The 19,307-nt window shown below is 37.4% G+C and overlaps 2 protein-coding genes across 4 annotated transcripts; one reads left to right on the top strand and one right to left on the bottom strand.

The window, feature by feature from the left end:
- Positions 1 to 347: 347 nt before the first annotated feature.
- Positions 348 to 17,108, bottom strand: igsf5a (immunoglobulin superfamily, member 5a). Of its 3 annotated transcripts, none has more exons than XM_044140244.1 (7): positions 15,925 to 17,108; positions 13,088 to 13,236; positions 5,773 to 6,087; positions 4,331 to 4,621; positions 1,984 to 2,103; positions 1,815 to 1,839; positions 348 to 1,733 (listed from the first exon to the last, which is right to left on the bottom strand). In XM_044140244.1, exons 2-7 carry the CDS (start codon positions 13,185 to 13,187, stop codon positions 1,577 to 1,579), a joined length of 1,008 nt encoding a protein of 335 aa, XP_043996179.1. In that variant the 5' UTR covers positions 13,188 to 13,236; positions 15,925 to 17,108; the 3' UTR covers positions 348 to 1,576. The 3 variants fall into 3 exon arrangements, with proteins under 3 accessions (XP_043996179.1, XP_043996181.1, XP_043996180.1); XM_044140246.1 differs by lacking the exon at positions 15,925 to 17,108 and adding an exon at positions 7,702 to 7,775 and having other exon boundaries at positions 350 to 1,733; positions 13,088 to 13,161; XM_044140245.1 differs by lacking the exons at positions 13,088 to 13,236; positions 15,925 to 17,108 and adding exons at positions 7,702 to 7,775; positions 8,294 to 8,407 and having other exon boundaries at positions 350 to 1,733.
- si:ch73-1a9.3 (non-histone chromosomal protein HMG-like) lies at positions 14,814 to 18,740 on the top strand. Its single transcript, XM_044140248.1, has 6 exons — positions 14,814 to 15,012; positions 17,122 to 17,145; positions 17,325 to 17,354; positions 17,444 to 17,485; positions 17,571 to 17,678; positions 17,757 to 18,740. Exons 1-6 carry the CDS (start codon positions 14,995 to 14,997, stop codon positions 17,802 to 17,804), a joined length of 270 nt encoding a protein of 89 aa, XP_043996183.1. The 5' UTR covers positions 14,814 to 14,994; the 3' UTR covers positions 17,805 to 18,740.
- The last annotated feature ends 567 nt before the right edge of the window (positions 18,741 to 19,307 follow it).

Genomic DNA, 19,307 nt, shown 5'->3' with positions numbered 1-19,307 from the left:
CAACCCTGAACTATCCCTTTATGTTATGTTACTAACATAATTATCAAAGTGCACAAAGAATCGAGAGTTTCTCTTAACATCCAAATTTCAATACTGTGATTTTTTTTTTTTACAACTCATGCAATCACATAACTACGGACTGTCATCTCACCAAAAGCAACCAGGCATTTAAAGTTATACAAAGAATGGTCACAGAATACAAAGCACAAACTAAAGAGGACCTTTTTGTAAAAAGACCATTTGTCTCATGCAAACAAGTCAATCTGGGAGAAGACAATACTGGCACTGACGCCGCTTCCAGTTTTGAGACATAAAAACAGCAGGCAATCAGATTTATGCTGCGTTTCTCAGACTGGAAGGATTTTTACTGAAGGATGCAAAACCTCTGGCACCCATACTGATAATGACTGATCTGTCTTTAAATAACTTCAGGAGTCATGAAAGTTTATATTTAGAAAACAGTAAAAACTTTATATTTTATTTAAATGTTTTAGTACATTTATCCATAGGCCTCTTTCAAGATATCCAAGGACACAACAAATAAATATGAAAACTAAGGCATAAAACTGGCAGTAAAAGCACTGTTACAGAAAAAAAGTCAACAATGCAAAATTAAAGAGTACAGGTAATTTTCCTTTGTTCATTAATGTTTTTCCAAGCATTACATAAGATATGGCGTCATGTCTGTAAAGTACAGAAGTGGTGTTTCCTGGTTAACAAGACCTTTAAATCTTTAAACTATAACACATTTCTTTGACAAATATCTAACAGAATATTCTTATTTAAGGAGATTTCTACAACAATTTTCTAAATGAAAGTGAGATTTGTTAATATTTTCGCTGGCATGTAAAAACAGAAAATACTGAGGACAAAACTATTTCAAGAAAACAGTTGCAGACACTGATTACAGAAGAAAACAAAAAACATTATGTATTAACAACAAAAATTATCCATCCATAAATATATGTCAGACGTTTTTCCCACAGTTAAACAAACAACTGGTTGTTCTTCTTATTAAATAGTTTGGATTTTTCACACACACACTTTGATTTCAGCTGATGTTAGCAAATCTACACAACTCAAACCAAAAATGTTTTTATCTTTGGGGTACAATGTTATTTATTAAATGTCTACGCATTCACAAGAGACTGCTAAGTTTTGTTGCTGTCTCTAAACAGTCTGATCAGCTGGTAGTTTTCCACCGCTCTGAGGATTTCTTCAGTGTTGCGTTTTCCAGTCACATCAGGATCCTTTTAAAGCACCATCAAAAATGCTACATGTCTCAAATGTGACTTAAAGGAAATTTGACTTCACAATTGAATGCCTTGACATTGGTCCTCTGTCTCTTTACAAACGTCTGTTCATTCTGACATTCCAATTTCAGGAAGTCATCATAAATTTTGCTCCTCTATTAACATTTTTATTTATTTTTTTATCAGCGTTGCAAATTATCTATCAGTCTTTGCTCTTTGACACTTACTCTCTCCACACTTTGGACAAAACAGCTGGAAAAACTTTAAAGTTTCTTCAAAAAGTCTGTCGAATGTCCATAGAGCTCTCCATCCTCTGTGTGTCATCACACAAAGGTCATATGTCTGTGTTTCAGGAAGCCGGACTCAGTCCAGTCAATTGTGTCGTTCCTCTGATTCTCCGGCTCGTAGTTTTCATTTATCTGACCCCTTACCTGTTCAGCTGTGTTGATGACACTTAGCTGGCTGTGCATTCTCACTCTCCTGTCAAAACAAAAACATCTGACCATGAATCTCTAGACGCTTTTACTTATGAAACTGTCCAGTAAACATGTGGTCGTTTACCTCATTTCATCTTGGTAATTTCGTTCTAGAAAGGAGAATAAAACAACACATTACGGGATTTGAGAGCATTTTTTGAATTTACTTTCTGAGAAAGAAAGAAACTTTCTGTTTTGGGATTACACAGATGTTCCATTCAGAGTGATAGGAATTAGGAAGGAATGTCTCTTACTTTTTTCTTTCCTGTGTTTGTAGCAGATCATGATTACGAGGATGACAAAAACCAACAAACCACAACTTCCAAACGACAGAACTACGGCTATCAGCACTGTCCAGTCTGGAGGTTTGGGAACTGTTGCGAGGAGGGAAATATCGAGTAAGTTAATGTCCCACAAAGGGTTTTTTTTTTTCCAACAAAAGCAATAAAGTTCTGCTCTTACATCTAGTTAAATGCTCTAATGTAATTTAACTCCAACTGGTAAAAAGTTAATTTTTTTACGTTAGTTATTTCCATGTATGGATGGTTAAACATGTAAACAGAAACTAGCTACTGTCTACATTTTTCAAAGACACCCAGGCTTTCGTTTTCGAAACCTGAGTTGAAATTAAATATGTAAGAGGAATCAGACAGAATATTAAACCAGCACCGGGACGGCAGGCGTCCACTCTTTGCCCTCTGTATTTGCTCAGTGAGCTCATCAGCTGCACCATCAACACAGGAGAAAGCTGGGGGTCTTCCCATCAAATCTGTGCTTCTCTTTTGAAATCATAATACTTTCTCTTTTTTTTTCCCCCTCCAGGGGATCTTTTGTGGGCTCTAGTGTCCCTCACATGACAGTAGGCTGAAAGAAAAGGGAGAGAGAGAGGGGGGAAGACATGCGGCAAACCGAGGACCCAAGGCCTCTAAACGTGGGTCGCGCCATCCCCTACGTCACCACAGTACGCCCATCATAATACTTTCTTAATGCAGATAAAAGTTACCCCAAAATCTGTACCAAGGATTTTTTTTATTTCTTATATTCTGTGGCTGAAGGAAGACTCCAGACTTCCTCTCTCGTGTCTGTGTCCTCATCTTGTGATCAAGCTATTTCTGTGCCTGGCTTACCTGAAACCTGACTCTGGAAATGTAATTGCCACAGATCATATGTTGAGTGGATCCATCATTGAGTTAAAACTGATGCTGTTATGTTTGTGTTCAGCCAGCTGGGTTTTACTCAGCTCACTCACAGGCCTCCTTACAGTCACTATCTGATTTACCAATGTTTTGAATGTGGAGAAAGATATGCACTGTAAGTGTTTGTCTTCAAAACCTCATAGCTTGGGCGTGATGTGGTGGCGTAGGGGATAGCGCAACCCCACATTTGGAGGCCTTGCATCCTCGACGCGGCCGTCGCGGGTTCGATTCCAGGACCCGACGACATTTGCCGCATGTCTTCCCCCCCCTCCCTGTCAGCCTACTGTCATATAAGGGACACTAGAGCTCACAAAAAGACCTCGTAGCTTGATTAACAAAACTAAAACACATGGAAACTTATTAGTTAGTATCATTATTTTAGTACTTTTATATTGCTTTGTGGTTCTCGTTTAGTACCTTTATAAACTCTCTTGCTCGTGTGTGTGTGTGTGTGTGTGTGTATACCTTACTGTACACACAGTAAAAATAATCGAAATGTTTTCTTTTCTAAATCTGGTGCACTTTGCAGATTTTACAGTCCATCTAGTTTCTCAGAGTAAACAAGCTTTAGTCTGTGGTTTGTCTCCACACACTGTAAAGCATCTGGATTTTATACTCCAGTATTATGTTATAAATATGAAAAAAAACTTTAACCTTTAAACACTTAGAATTAATTACAGTTTTTTTTCACTGAAAGGGAAAATTAAAAGGACAAAACCAAACCAACTACTGGGATTAAAAAAAGAAACAATTGTCTGTTTTAATCTCAAAGCTTTTTTCTTGAAAATAGAAAGTTTGCTGACTGATGTTGCTTTAAGATGAATCCTCTTCTTCCTTCTGGGCAAAGCATTTCTTCTCAATAGCTGCGTTTCCATTACAAATGTGCACAAAACTTTGTCACTATTCCACTAATGTCCAAAAAAAACCCAACTTCGCAATCGATGTGTTGTGAGGGAATACAATTGTTCACGCCAATGAGGATCACGCCACATCATGATCCTCAAACTACTTCCTGTCTTCTTCTTCTTTGTGGAGGCATGCGATTGTTGATCATGTGACTCATGATACAAAAAAAGTGTTTCTATTGCAGTTTTGTGAAATAAACCAATTTTGATACAGCCAAAAACCCATCTCATCCTAGCAGCAAAACGTTTTAGCAAAATACAAGATTCTTTTTTTTTAATCACCGTGTTTCCAATCAGCTAATTTATTTTTGAATTGTGAAATTGCTCAATTATATGGTCAAAGGAAACACGGGTATTGTTTACAGGAGATATAAATCAAATCTCTGTTAGTCGAGCTGCAGCTCATGGAGTTAAAATACCCACAACAAAAAATAATCAAGTCCCATTCAGTTCAAAACTAATCCCCAACTGATGACCGACAGCAGTGGTTCACAACTTACCAATCTCGATGTAGACAGAGCTGGACTGTGGAGCGGTGAGTGTTGAGAGAGAAGCCAAACACTCCACTCTTGCGTTCCTGCTGGCCGTGAGCCGGACGGTACTGGTGGAGTTGAAGTAATCCCCATCTGGTGTGCTGGTGGTGTTGTAGAGGCTGATGTTCACAGCCTGACCATTTTGGGTCCAGCTGATGGATGGAGCGGGGAACCAAGCAGTCGTAAAGCACTCCAACTCCACCTCCCCATCCTGCATCACCGTCACATTCCCACCCGGGATGTTGACTGTTCCACTCTCTGATAAAGAGAAAGTAAATATGGTTTAGACTGAAGAACTCAAGCACATTTGATAGAAATCCAATACTGGATTTATTTGATTTTATTTGATACATTTATTTTAGCTTAACGTAGAAACAGGATGTGCGATAAGGTAGAGGTATATTTTTGTAATAATCCTTTCAATTTGCTTCAGCCCATCTTTAGACTGTAAACTTTTGGGTCCTTGGTGTTATATTAGGTTTGTACTTTGACATTCATACAATGAAATGTTTCCAGATTTCTTTGGAAATTTGATCATTCTACTCGGGAACTGATACATACCTTACAGATCCCTTCCAAATTGTTTTTGGAAAATGTCTTTCAACTGTTCAGTTGATTTTTAGACCACTTTATTACAAAGCCATTTTTAACAAAAATGTACCCAACCTCACATTTATCTGTCCACTTAAATCAAACTCAAGGCCCAGGAACCAAATCCAGATTTTAAAAGAACCTTCAATAAACAGTTGTGTGCTTAAATATTTTTTAATCAATCAAATCAAAGTAGTTCTTACACAGCAAAACTACATCAATGTGAAAAAGGGTTTAACTGTACTTAAATGTAAGAGTGCAGAGAGAGATGGTATTTTACGTTTAACAGGTTTTGTTTTAGGATATTCATGGTCTTGATGTTGCCCAAAATGAAAATGAGTTTGACACCCCAGACTTAGATTATTGCATATAAGCTATAATAACTTAGAACTTGATATTAATTTAATAATTTGTGTTTCTTAAAAAACATTCATTGCAAGGCAGTCGCATGTTCAGGATTACTGGATGGTTTCTTTAAATTATAATAATAATAATAATAATAATAATAATAATAATAATAATAATAATAATAATAATAATAATAATAATAATAATAATAACAATAATAATAATAGTGCTAAATAAACTAGCACTATCACTACAGTAGTTTGTCTTTTGTGTTTTACTCTGGTTTAACTATTTTTGGTACTTCTGACGATAAATAAAAGTTTGCAAGAAGCGCATCAGACGTGGAAAATTGCTCATTCCTGACCTCTAGAGTATACCACAGGAACTACAAGGCGTCTGCAGCTTAATTTGTCATTTATAAAGCCAAGATTCAAAAACTGAATGTAAAAACATAGATTTTATATCCTCACCTTGTACATAAAGCTGGGCTGTCACTGGTTGATGACCTTGCACGTTACACACAACTTCCCCAGCATCAGCGCGGCTGACATTATGGATGGTAAACTCCACACAATTTCTGCTGGTACTAAAGCAGAATCTGGCAGAAAATCTGTCCGCCGATGGGATTATGCTACTTGTTGAGTTGACAATTGTGAGGACTTGAATCCCTCCGACACCCCAGTTTGTGACATCCCAGGCTCCCTGAATGGTGGCCATAAACTGGACATCAGAATCTCGCAGCACCGTTGAGTTCAGAGGCTCCAGTTGGACCTTCTGTGACACCACTGGGTACAAGACAAAGAAATCATACAACAACCTGGATGCTGAATTTTATCTTAATGTAAATGCAGCCGCTGATGTAAATCCCACATTTGTCAGCTGGTTAGTAAATATCGTTTTTCACCAAAATTTATTCTGTTACATTTAGCTCTAGTCAGTGACAAAAAGAACTTCTTTTATTTATTTTATTAAATCCATACTGCAATATTGTTACATTCCTAAAATAATGGCCAAAGAGATTTTTGGGCAAAAATTATTTTTGCACAAAAAGAAAAAATAAATCAGTAAATCACCACCTCTATTTTACCAAGAGATGATTTTTGCAAAAACACAGAATAAAATAAAATAATTGGGCAAAACATGATTTAGGTCACTATTTTAGAAAGGTGAAAATACACTAGATTGCCTAGAAGGTAAATTTTTCCTGACTTAAAAGCAGCTACATTTTTCTGAAAGTGTTTAACGAATAGCAGAATTAACAATTACATCAAATTTTTTTGTACATGTAGAGATTAACTAATTTGTCTAGAAATGATTGACATGTTGAATTTACTTAGATTGAAATTTATGCTTAAGAGGGATGTTACTGACAGTTGTTTGGTGACAATAGTCAAATTGTTTTATGTTTTCAGAGTCATTATTGTAAATATTAGGTCAGAGAATAGAATCAGGAAACAGGCGGCAGCATAACAAGGAATGCTGCTTTGTTTACACTTGTGCTTGAAGAAAGTTGCTGTTTGCTATGTGAATTTAGCAAACAACTTTGCTTTGTAAGCATTTGAATGGACTGAAAGTCAAACACAAAGTAATTCTGAAAACCATTTGTCACATGTCCTTCACTGATGTCAAGTTGGGGAATATTTTCCTATTTGTAGGAGAATTTCATTGAAGGAATTTGGAGTTTATTAAAAATAACTAGTAAAAATAATAGTTGACTGGAAATTTTGTATTGAGGGATCAAGTTCCCCCCACTTGCTGGGAGTAGAAAATATTTTCAGAATTTCAGCCATTACCTTTGCTGAAATGTTTTTTTTCTTTAACAAACAGGTGGATGTTTTCACCAGTCCTCTCAATTAAGATGGACATAAAAAGAAAATTCCAATGTCAACAAAACATTTTGAAACATATAAAAAAGCAGTGTTACAAAACCTAAAATTGGTTCCAGGATTAGATATGGCATCATTAGCTTTCGGCTTTATTAGACTTAAGAGTTTAGATCCAAAATAAATTTACTCCAAAGCAAACAGTGGAAAACAGAATTTTGGTGCACAAGTCTGCTAAAGTCACACACAATCAAGTGTTTTTCTGTAAAATGTTAAATAAAGATAAAAATAGATTCCTGTTTTACAGTACAGCTTTTCTCTGCATACTTTTAACTTTATGCAATCACAATGAGGAACAATAATATTTTAATTTGACTACAGAAGAGTTTTTATGGTCTTATATCCATGTCTGCATTGACTGTCAGAAAATATCCGCTGGAAAAATGGCGATATCACACATCCCTCATTCTATCGCTACCTGTTCTTTATTGTTTTTATATAAAGTCAAAATCCCTAAAAGACTAATTCAACCACACAATTTATACACTTTTAAATACATATAAGTACAACACTGACCTCTGCATTGTAGTAAACAAATGGACATAAGGCCAAACCATATTTTCCAGGAAGCAATCATTATAGTGTTGTCACTAAAGAACAAAACAACATATAAATTAGTGTAATGATGGAAACGAATATGAATCTGGACATTATAACATAAGATAATGAAATACAATGTATTTTTTAAAAATCCTGCATTAATAGAAATGATGTCAAAATACTGGTGATACATCAAGTTTTCCACTGCTCTTGGTTAGGAAAACAACTCTTAACGTCTGATACGGTTTCACTGTGGATACACAGGGGAAAAAGATCAAATAAAATCTACACATAGAGAGGGTTTGATTATTTTCCTGTTCCAAGGGATCGATCTGACGTTTCATTTCGAATGAAAACAACACAAAGTCTGTGATATCCAGCTGCCGTCTTGCAATACCGTACCATCAAAATGTTCTTACATCCTAAACTGAAGTCAGTTTAACTGCAACATTTCTGTTTATTTTACTCATGTATTAATCATTTTGAAGTCTCAGAGTAAAAAAAAAAAACAAAACAAAAAACCTACCAATAGTTATATTTTTCCACAACTCAAATTTGATGGACTTACTGCGTGACAGTTCCTGCCGTGGACGGTGCTGCCGATCAGACCTGCATTTCCTGGACTAACAGGTGGGATTCAGACTGACACAGGAAACAAAGTCCAACCTTGGTTTCTGAAAGCCAACCCTTATCTGCTCTCCACACACGTCACTGAGTCATAAAACCTCAGATGTTTCACCTGAAGACACGTCTGACAGGTGAAGTTGAGGTGTGACAAAGAAACTAAGTGTTACAACTGAGGTTAAAATCGGGTTTGACATTCTTATCAAGTTGCTTGCTAACATGAAGATCTTTGTTTCGCCTTATTTTTGTTTTTCAACTTTTCTTTTAGCAAATGGATGTGGAATATGTAGATTAATCTTGCTAACATGGAATAAAACAATTAAAAAGCAGAGACCAGAATGTTTTCTCATCTAAAGGGGCTTGGAAACAGCTTCTCTATTTACCCTCACAGCGTGTATCAGTCTGAAACTCCCATCTTTTATTGCCCTGATGGATACAAATATGCAGGGTTCAGTACTACTGTTTCGAAATCTAAATGCATCCAATAATAATACTCCTTTAGTAATTAAATTACAACAAAATATATATTTTAGAAGAGATTATTGCAATTAAATACAGCAACATGTGCAGATAGCTTCAAATCCTAGGTTGAAAAGAAATTATGTTCTTTGTCCAAATACCAAAAGTTCATCCATAATTCGGATTTGACATTTATTAATTTATAAACAAGGATGCAGGAGAGAGTGTAAAACAGCATTATTAAGTAATAGAGAGGAGATAAAAAACTACCAGAATTACCTCCTTCCTGGATATTACCTCCGAACACTGATAAAACTAACCACTAGAGGTCAGTGTAGGATAACTGAAACGTCACAAAGGACCTTAAATTTGAAAGGGCTTCCATTTTGAGCTGTGCTGGCTTGACACATTTTATATTATACGTGTTGACATTTAACATTCATTATTGTCCATATATATATATTAAATCGTTAAATAATAATGCATAGAAAACAGATATGGAGTAACTTTTATAATAATAATAATAATAATAATAATAATAATAATAATAATAATAATAATAATAATAATAATAATAATAATAATAATAATAATAATAATTCACTTACCCATGTTTGGGTTTGCTTATAACTGTGTTTAATAAACAGGTAAAGATGTTCAAAACAAAAATAGTAATGTCTTTCTCTGTATTTTATGTGCTGAAAAGCTAAAGAAACTTTTCAAAATAACCGTTTTACAGTACAGTGTGTGCCAGATTTCCTGTGACACAAATGATCAAAAGTATAAATAAATCACTACATTTGGATATTTGCGGTGATCATTTTTCAGTTGGGGCCCAGCTTTGTTGAGAAACATCTACTTTTCCAGTTGTGATTCTAAATTTCAGGGGACTTTCAGGTTTTCTTATTCAAATAAGAGCTAAAATATTTGTGAGTACAAAGGTGACGCATAAACAACGACTAATAAAACTGTCTGGTTTTCTTGCTGGCGACTTGAACACAGTTAAGTTGGGAAAGATGACCTTCCTACTGGAATGTACTGGTCCATACAAAACAATGAAAATTAGACATTTGCTTCAAATATAGAATCAAATATGTATTATCAACATGGTAACTATATCTTGTTTAAAGCCAAAAATAATTTCTTACCAGGAAACATTCAAAAGCTTTTCTTAAAACAAAAGGACTTTATAATTTAAGGGGAAAGTAAGAATTTTAAAAAATTAAATACGTGGGGTGAAGCTGTGGACTGGTTAAGTATAGAAAACATAAAACAGCTTAAAACATCATTTAACAAGTTATCACTGCATATCAACATGAGAAACAATCACTGATATTACTGCTACTATCAATGTTATTGTTACTATTTAAAGAAGTTGTCAATTATTACTGCATTATGGCATATTGATTTAGAAAGAATCTTACATGTTAAAAATGTTTGATGCTTGCTCACACTAGAATTCAAATGAATGCATTGTACCAGTTATAGAAATAGATACAGAAAATACTAATTATTATCAATTTTACCAAGTTAACATGGATAGTAATTTATTGGATGATGGTATAGATGGGTGTAAAATAAATTCTTACTTCCACTCACTCCGCTGCCTGTAAATCCCGACTGTTCTTCTTTTGCTGACTTTTGTTTAAAGTTTTTTTTTGTGTGTGTGTGTGTATATTCTTGTTTATCCTTTTATTATACTATGTCCAATAAAGTCAAACTCAAATATATCAACTGGTTTTTTTTTCTAACTAGAGAAAAGGATTTTTGTAAAAATGAACTGAAACTAGAGAGTTAGTGACTAGTGAAAGTTATCGCTTGGCCAGCTCAATGTTCAGCTTCCAGGCTCCATGGGCGCCATTTTACAAGTCTTGCTGTATGGCACACAGTGGAATGTCTCCAGACACAGCTTGTATTGTATAGGCAGAAGCTGTCAGACAACCATGAGAAACAGGAAGAAGATAATGGGGGGGGAGGGTCAGGGCTCAGATCCCACCGCACAAGGCCAGCAATGGAAGCAATATGGAGGCCCCCCTCTGTCACCAGAGCCTCTCTGTCAGGGATCATCAGTCATAATGTATGCCACGCGCTCTCAGGGCGCTTGACTAAATCATGCCCTTTGTCTCACTGTACCGAGCACAACTGTAGAATAGCTCAGTTTAATTGCTCCCCCTTCTCCCGGAGAAGACGACGTGACTTTAAAGGCGGATATGTCGCCAACAATAAAACTGAGCAAAGTCTGGAGAGTGCATCAATCGCTATTGTTGGATTTGCTTTTGTTATGTCAGCTGCCGCCTCATTAATGGTTAAAGCCGACTAAGGTTTATTGTTACTGAGCTTATTAGGCCTTGTTGCCTTCGGGGGCGAGCCTCCGCCCTCTCTCACATGTAAATGACTGTTAAGGGCAGGTCAGAAGCACACCTCTGCTCACGTCTTTTAAAAGCTGAAGGAACAAATTCTCACCTTTGTAAAATAATGGCACAAGTCTTTTTTTTTTTTTTTGTCCAATTCATCTTTTGGCAAAAAAAAGGTGGTGATTTTTTCCCCCCAAAGAATTACTTTTGGTAAAAAATGACTTAGGCCGTCATTTTACAAAGGTGACGAAATGAAACCAATTTGTTGTCCTGGGAAGGGTTAGATTTTCTAAGGTCCTCGTTTTATTTTTAATTTTATAGTAACCAAACTCATTTTGTCAGCTTTTTGAGGTTAAATATTTAACTCATCTTCTGTTTTTTTCTTGTTTTTAGTACAAACGGACCATTCAGATTCTACAAGGAGGCAGCAATATCCTTCCTCTCTCATGGACGGGTATATTATAGCTTCACCTGCTGCTCCATATGGGACAGCTGCCATTCCCTGCATGGGAGAAATCCACTTAGTAACAGGGGAGAGACTAAGCTTTTCCTTACATCCATTCACTCATCTCCTGTCTGCACAACTCAAATGGCTTTACAGGTGGAAGCAAACAGAAATGCCTGTTGCTTTTTGCACAGCATGCAGCATAGAGTCACCAGTTCCCTCTCATTAACACAAAATTTAAGACTGTAAACCACTGAGGAAGATATGTGAACAAGTTGCCCTCTGTCAAAGAGGCTTTAGATGAGGTCACCTTTACCTTCATCCCGTCACCTCCCTTGGGGATTATGCCAACGCCTGTGTTCTGGTTATTGCACAGGCCTCAGAACTCCGCTTATTGTTTCTTCTAATCCAACAGACCTATTGTTTGAGTTTGAAATAAAAGCCAGTATCATTAAGTTAGCTTCCACCCTGGCTTATTAATTATTTTTGCAGGTCAGATTGGAAAGCGCTCGAATTAAGAATCTACACACTGAAGGTCTGCAGACTTCTGCAAGAGGAAGAAAGGGGTTGGGGGTGAGGGAAGTCGGATCTCTGGGCAGGAGCCATTATGGAAGGAATCCATAGTGAACACAACCGCATTGTAACCGGTTACACAATCATTGCCATTTTTTCCCCTCTCTGGTGTCTATACAGAGGAATTCCCACGGACAGATGTAACTCAATCTGCTAGGCTATTTATAGATCTATTTTACAAGTTTCTTCACAGTGCAGCTACAATATGGGTGTTCTTGTTGAACTTTATTTTTCTTTTTTATCTATCCAACAAGCTTTGACTGGCAGCATGCTGTAAAATTACACAAAAGTTCACAGCTGAATTTAGAATCCAGAATTTACATCACACATCAAACTTTTACCAATTTTGTCACGGTACATCAATAAACTTCTGTGTTTTGTTAGATTTAACGTGATAGAAAAAAAAGCAGTGTGTTATTGTGATGCATGCGTTTTCAAATGTTTTGAAACCTAACTGCAGCTCTCTCCCACAACGCCCCAACTCAGCTCCTTCAGACTAGCCAGAAGCAATTAGTAAACAGCTGGTGGAACTGCGTATCTGCTGAGCTCATTAAGCAAGATACTTCTGAGTTCAACGCTGGTAAAAACTTTACCAGTGTTAATAGAGATGCATTGTTGTGATGACATTTCAGAAAGAGCAGTTTTTAAAGAGACAGAGGCTCATTTTCAACGTGTTAAATTAGAAAATAACATTTCTTTTAAGTCATATTTGACATATATAGCAGTTGTATAACTAACAAAGTAAACATACTTACTTGATTATGCGAGAAAATGGTACACTGAAACAGGAAAACACATAATACTGCTTCTTTAATATTTTCTCTGACCAAAGCTCCTTTTTCCCTGATGGTGGAAATATTTGGACAGATTTGTAGAGAGCACAATTAATCAGAACAGATTCTCTCACCTGAGCTGTGGATGTCTGCTGCTCTTCCAGAGTTACCATGGGCCTCTTGGCTGCTTCCTTGATAAATGTTCTCCTCGCTGGGCCTCTCTGCTGCAGCCATGCCTTGACTGGTTCTGCCACACTCTTAAATTTGGACGTCTCACAGGACACTGGATTTATAATGAGATTAAATCAAACAAAATTGGAATCTATTCATTAATTATTAGGTGACTGTTGAAGACAGTTTGGTACTGGTTTCAGTGGAATCAGAATAATATTGTGAACAACAAACTTCCAAAAAACTGCAAAACTGCTGAAACACTGGGTTCCTTTAAATCACAGCTAAAAACCAACCTGTTTGGAGTTGATTTGGAACCATAAAACATATTTGATGTGTATTGATAATTTTGACAATGGCACTTCACAAAATGTAATGTTTGTTAATGGTGTCACATTTCGCAATTGTTTGATGTATTTTTTGGGTTTTTATTATGTAAAGCACTATGAAGTGCCTTGTTGCTGAAATGTCTTACACAAATAAGCTTGAAATCAACTTTTGTTGATCATTTCTCTCAAGCTAAGAGAGCTACTGCGAAGACGGAAGGAGCCGATTTTAAAAATTCAGTCATAATGTGCACACAACAGGTTGATATGAGAAGTATGAGGAGGTTCAAATAGTCAAACGCATCTAAACTGGCTGGTCTGCTCTTGGCTGATTTCAAAATGCTCCTCAAAACTTTATTATGCAATGAAAGAGACAAAACTGATGAAGAATCTTTAGTGCCTGGTGCACTTTGCTCACTATTTTTGGCTAAATGTTGGATGCTCTGGCAGCTGCCTGTAACTATTCCTCCTCCTATGAGTTTACCCTTTATCCATTCTGGTGCATAAATGTGCAATGATCTTTCCAAATAAACCAAAATACATCATAATGCAAACATTAATTCTGTGTGCTTGTCTGTTTATAAACATTAGGAGTGCATAAAATAATTAATCCACCAGCTGCACATGATCTGTATTTTTAAAATGTAATATAAAATGCATTGCTTTTGATTTTTTTCTAGGTCGTATCAATGTAAAAGTCAACAATCAGGATGCTGTTGTTTCACTCATAGAAAGTGAGTGAATGTCTGACATGGAACGTGTTAAAAGCATAACGCACTTGTTTCCACTGAAGTCATGTTTGGACACTGTACACACCCTGCAGTAAGCGACTCCAAGAACACATGACAAGCAGGTTGCACAAGAACACACGAGCACAAACGCACGCGCGCGCGCACACACACAAGGAACTGTACCAACATGCATCGTGTCGCCATTTTCCCAAGCTCAACTGCTTGCCCAAGATTCTCGGCCAAGGGAGTACACACCCCTCTCTGAGTTTTCTAAACAGACACATGCCAATAAATGTGTTCAAAGTCCGCTATTGCATGAGGAAGAACGGGTTTGGTGTCGTAGATATTCTTGGAATATGTCCCTAGACGTGTTACAAGGGGAAGCGAATATTTTTTTTCGACGCGGTTGAATGGAGCTTTAATAATTTTGCCTTGTTATGGCAGACGGCTACACAGAAACACATAGCATGTCTGCTGACTGGCATGTGACGTATCCACACAGGTAAGAGCACAGATTTCAAATCGTGCAGTTCGCCATCTTGTCGTCCAATCAGCACGCGAAAGGGGCGGGGTTTGACGCCGTCAATCACGCAGGAAGCGAAAGGGTTTGAATAGGGAGGGAGGGGGAGAATCCAATCCGGTTTGAGCTAGTTTTTCCTTCCAATGGAACAGTAAAGTCTCGCTGCGCTGTATTAGACTGTATTGGCACAGCTTTATCCAGAATATACCACTGTATTTTCTGTTTAATTTACTTTAATTCGGCTATTTTTCCCCCTTTTTTTAGTTAAAAAAAACTCCCCACACAAACCAACAATGCCTAAAAGGAGCAAAGTGAGTAGATTGATATCTTTCATCCATTTAGTAATAAGGCTTTATTATAACACACTGTTGCAATTGTGAATTCAGCTGGTTTCGTGTTAGGTTCAGAGCTGTTAAAATACTGTTGCAAATGCGTGTTTAGTGCACGGAGCGAACGCGCTTGTAAAGCTGTAGTTTCGTTTGTGTGCCGTGGTTGCTTCTGTTGCATGGCTTGTTGTTCCTACGTGCAGTGATTATCTTCATGCGAAGTGAATCCCACTCCGCCTGCTTATCTTTCTCTCGATTTACAACATATTGTGCTCATGCCACAACAGAATGTACTGCTTCAGAGCTGTAGTAGCACAGCTTTAAGCCTTCTTGTTGTGTTAGAAAGAGCTGGGTCGGGCTACTGTATTGCTGGACAGCGTTTCTGCAGAGAAAGTTGGCGGCATATTGATTGTTTTCTCTGGAGGTCGACACGCTGGAAGCCGAAGTTTAATGGAGGGAAAACGACAGAATGATTAAAAGTGGAAAAATTGCATGTATCTGATTGGGTTAGCTCGATAACCGTTTTGGGTTATTTTGTGCGAACTTTTTTATGCAACTAAAAGCTGTAATTCGACTTTAATTCGAAAATAAAAACGTTATTGGTTTGCCCGTTTGAATGTTATCGTGCGGCTGCCATAATTTCTCTGCGGAAACTAAAGTGTAGTTGGCATTCGTCGTGTTAACGGAGTGCTTCCCTGTGTTCAGGACGGCTCAGGCCACTCGGAGGTTATGCAATGGCGAGCCTCCGTCATCGTAGCGCTGCTCCTGTTGCTGGGGGTTCTAGCATATTCTGCTAGCAGCAGACCGACAGAGTCACTGAGCATCTCTGACTCTTTTCAAACTCCTGGCGGGAACACTCTCGCCGCCGCTCAGTTCAGCCACAGTCCCATTTATTACCAGAGAAAAGATGGAGGCGGAGTCCTCTCTCTCTCCCTCCTTGCCGAAATTGCTGTAGCCAAGCAGGAGCGGAAGGAGCGCCACCGTGCGACGAAAAGAGTCGACTTTAAACTCTTCAATATTTCTCCCTTCGTACTTTTTCACGGGCTACCTTTCGCTGTTTATGCTGCGTTTGATTGGCGTCGGAATATGAAAATGACGTCATGTCCAAAGCGAGCGCGTACCGGAAAACCAGTGAGGTTTGTGCTTTGTAATGGTGATACACGTTAAGAAAAACCCCATCAATTTCTTTTTGTTGTTAGAGTTTAAACACCAAGAAATGCTGTTCTCAGCGATGCATATTGAGCAGCATTATGCTGCTCAATATGGTTTATGCCAAAAGCTTTCACTATTCGTCTTTTTTTACATCCACGACAGTCATACTGGAACTAAACTCTTTGCTGAACCCCCAACTTTCCTTTTCTAAGACTTGACTTCAGTAAGCCATACAGTATTTCCTACTTGAAACTCAAAAATCCGACTTTTAATACACATAGAACGCACCATTCTTTCTATTGAAGTAGTTTCTCAGAGCTTTTTAGATTTACAAATCAATCCAAAATGCACTAACACTTTTACAGTCTCATGTTGATTTTGGTTTACCTGCTGCAATTTTGTTGATTTGCTTCAGTGATGAAATACAAAAAATTTTGGCTACTATCACCTATCAGTTTTATCTGATAGGTGATCAATCCAAATGAAAATGAAGGCGTCACAAGATTATCCCCATTTGCACACCATCTGCCTTTATCTAATTGCCAACTCACAGTAAAGTGTATAAAACCTAATTGTAAACCTAGTTTACATACATGAAGGAAGGGATTTGATTTTTTTTAATCATCAATTTGGGAAGATCACGAAGCGATTGAAGGCTTATTATATTCAAAAATACTTTATTAATCCCAAAGTCAAACAAGATCTTAATTTTAAGTGATTTACAGCCATCAGTCCTCTTTAGATTATTCTTTTATTTTTTGATCTGTATGCCTTAGTGATCATTTTTAAAACACATTTGTAAAACACATAGGGCTGAAAGGAGAAGTTGTCCTCATCTTTAATAAAAAATTAATGTGGATATTCTAAATATTCAAATCTACACAGCCACTGAAAATAAATGTGACTAAAAGTTTTTATCCTTTTCTCTCTCTTTCCTCACAGGCAGCATCAGGAGGCGACTCAGCGGTAAGAATAAATCCCGACAACACAATTTGATTTAGGACATAAAATGTTGGGGGTGGGGGACAAAACTGCTGAAACAGTTTGTCCACCCACCCACTAGGGGTCAGTGGCAACCCAGTTTGTCAATGTCATTTGTCCTGTCAGAATCTTAAAAGTAATCAAACTGTGTGTTCTGTCCACAGCCTAAGAGGAGATCTCTTCGGTTGAAAGATGTAAGTGCAGAAAAGCGCATCATCTCTCTCTTAAAATGTTTATGGCTGACAGTGCTTCAGTTAATTGTTTTATATATTTCTTTTCACAGAAACCTGCACCTGCAAAGGCAGAGGCCAAACCCAAGCCAAAGGTAGGTTTGAATTTTTTTCTTTTACTTCTATGGGGCGGTGCCATTAATTCAAAATAGCTGATTTGCTTGATACTTTCTTTTGTAGAAGGGACCTGCTAAGGCCAAGAAAGCCAAGGAGGTGGAAAAGGCCAAGCCTGAGGAAAAAGCACCAGAGGCGCCAGCTGAAAACGGTGAAGCCAAAGCTGAGGAAGAGGTGAGGGTTTAAACTTTATCAACAAAACTCATTTCCTCTCGTCTGAGATGTTTCTAATTGCATATTCTGTATTTCCAGGCTCCCGCTACGAACGCAGCCGATCAAAAAGATGAGGCAGCTGAATAACATCACTCCAGCTCTGTCTTACACCAGTGCTCCCTGTACCTCTTTTCTTGTACAATTCAGGGGAATATTTTTATCGACTATTTTCTAAATACAGGTTTTTTTAGTAGTTTGATTGTAGAGAACAATTTTTTTAAAACAAAAAAACACCAATTTGGACACAGGGAAAAGAAGAAAAAAACACAACTCATCAAGCCCCACAATTTTGCATCAGCGTAAATTTGCGGTTGTCGTTACTGTCGGAGGATTTTATTTCAGTTTTAAATGTGAAGGAGGGGAGGGTGTGGGGTGGGCTCGTGCGTCAAACATGGAAGCTTGACGGGCGGCGGCGGCGGGGTTGGGGGATAACAACTGGAAGAGCTTACCTGTGTGGAGTACATTCCATAAGCTTTATAAGGGACGGCTTGTAGTGTGTGCTGGGGCGGGGGTGGATGTCACCGTACAACTCATTGTTTTCTTGTTTATATTGAAGAACAGTGTTTTAGAATGTTTGTAAGTTTTTTTTTCCTATTTGGTTATTCTTGTATTCATGCAGTTTTCTTAACCAATCTAATCAATAAATCCTAATATTCCTAGTTCTGCAGCTCTCCCATTTGAAACTGTGCATCGCATGTGTTGTGTCTGTCGTGTGATAGCATCGCAATAAATTTGTATAGCTGCTGTGAAAAGACTTCTCAATCCGCAGTGTGTGACGGTACGTTGTAAGGATGGCGAAAAACTAATTTGTTCTTAGCCATGCTAAAGTAGGATTTACACTGAAAAAACTACCGAGGCTGGCTTCTCTAAAGCCAACAGACAAACTGTACTTTCACACCAACAGTAGCCATATTTCTGTGGTTTCTGTATCAAAATCCACATGTGCAGTTTTTTTTATTATTTGTCTAGAGTTGTACTTGTGTGATAATTGTTAAACCAATAAAACTCAGTTGGTAGCTGTTATGCTGTTTCATTCCACACAGTTGATGCAAACTGCTGCAGTGAAAAAGACTGACAATATAAAGCTCGTCTCCTTTAAAAAATGAATTTTGAATTTAGCTGTAGCATTTAAGAGTTACTAATGAACAAAAAGAAAAGATTTGAGTTCTCTGGTGAATTATGTGGAGTCTAAATTCTACACTTTTATTTTTGCATGTTTTCTTTGCAAATAAAATAGGAATCTCAGAGCTTTTGATATTATTTCCTATTATTTGGCTGCATTTACAAAAGAAAAGTAGCACTTGTATGCTTAAGAAAACCATAGCTTGTTGATGAAATTGTCACTCTGACTATGATTAAGGGTTAGCGTGGTGCTTTTGCAAGTTGTGCCCCAAGAAAATTACGTGAGGCCCATTTCAGGACTATGGACAGCTCCACAGTAGCTTGCAGCTTTAACTGTTTGTCTTTTTGATGAATTGTTGCTTTCCATGGTATCACTAACTACATAAGGATTCAGTCAGAGTAAACAAATGTTTATCCTTTTCCATCTTCCACTTTAATATTCTGAGTATATAAACCTAAATCGGCATT

The sequence above is a fragment of the Gambusia affinis genome, linkage group LG15, assembly GCF_019740435.1.
Source record: "Gambusia affinis linkage group LG15, SWU_Gaff_1.0, whole genome shotgun sequence".
Taxonomy (NCBI): Eukaryota; Metazoa; Chordata; class Actinopteri; order Cyprinodontiformes; family Poeciliidae; genus Gambusia; species Gambusia affinis.
The sequence above is the reverse complement of the archived record's forward strand: the minus strand, read 5'-3'. Positions and strand labels throughout refer to the sequence as shown.

What these genes read in the sequence shown, in the direction of transcription:
- igsf5a (XM_044140244.1), bottom strand. Translation starts at nt 13,187, where the DNA reads ATGGCTGCAGCAGAGAGGCCCAGCGAGGAGAACATTTATCAAGGAAGC. An exon ending in CTCTGTCTACATCGAGATTG is followed by an intron (nt 2,104 to 4,330) that starts GTAAGTTGTGAA and finishes TCCTCGCAACAG; the next exon opens with TTCCCAAACCTCCAGACTGG. An exon ending in CAAACACAGGAAAGAAAAAA is followed by an intron (nt 1,840 to 1,983) that starts GTAAGAGACATT and finishes TCTCCTTTCTAG; the next exon opens with AACGAAATTACCAAGATGAA.
- si:ch73-1a9.3 (XM_044140248.1), top strand. An exon ending in GATCTCTTCGGTTGAAAGAT is followed by an intron (nt 17,355 to 17,443) that starts GTAAGTGCAGAA and finishes TTCTTTTCACAG; the next exon opens with AAACCTGCACCTGCAAAGGC. An exon ending in AGGCCAAACCCAAGCCAAAG is followed by an intron (nt 17,486 to 17,570) that starts GTAGGTTTGAAT and finishes TTTCTTTTGTAG; the next exon opens with AAGGGACCTGCTAAGGCCAA.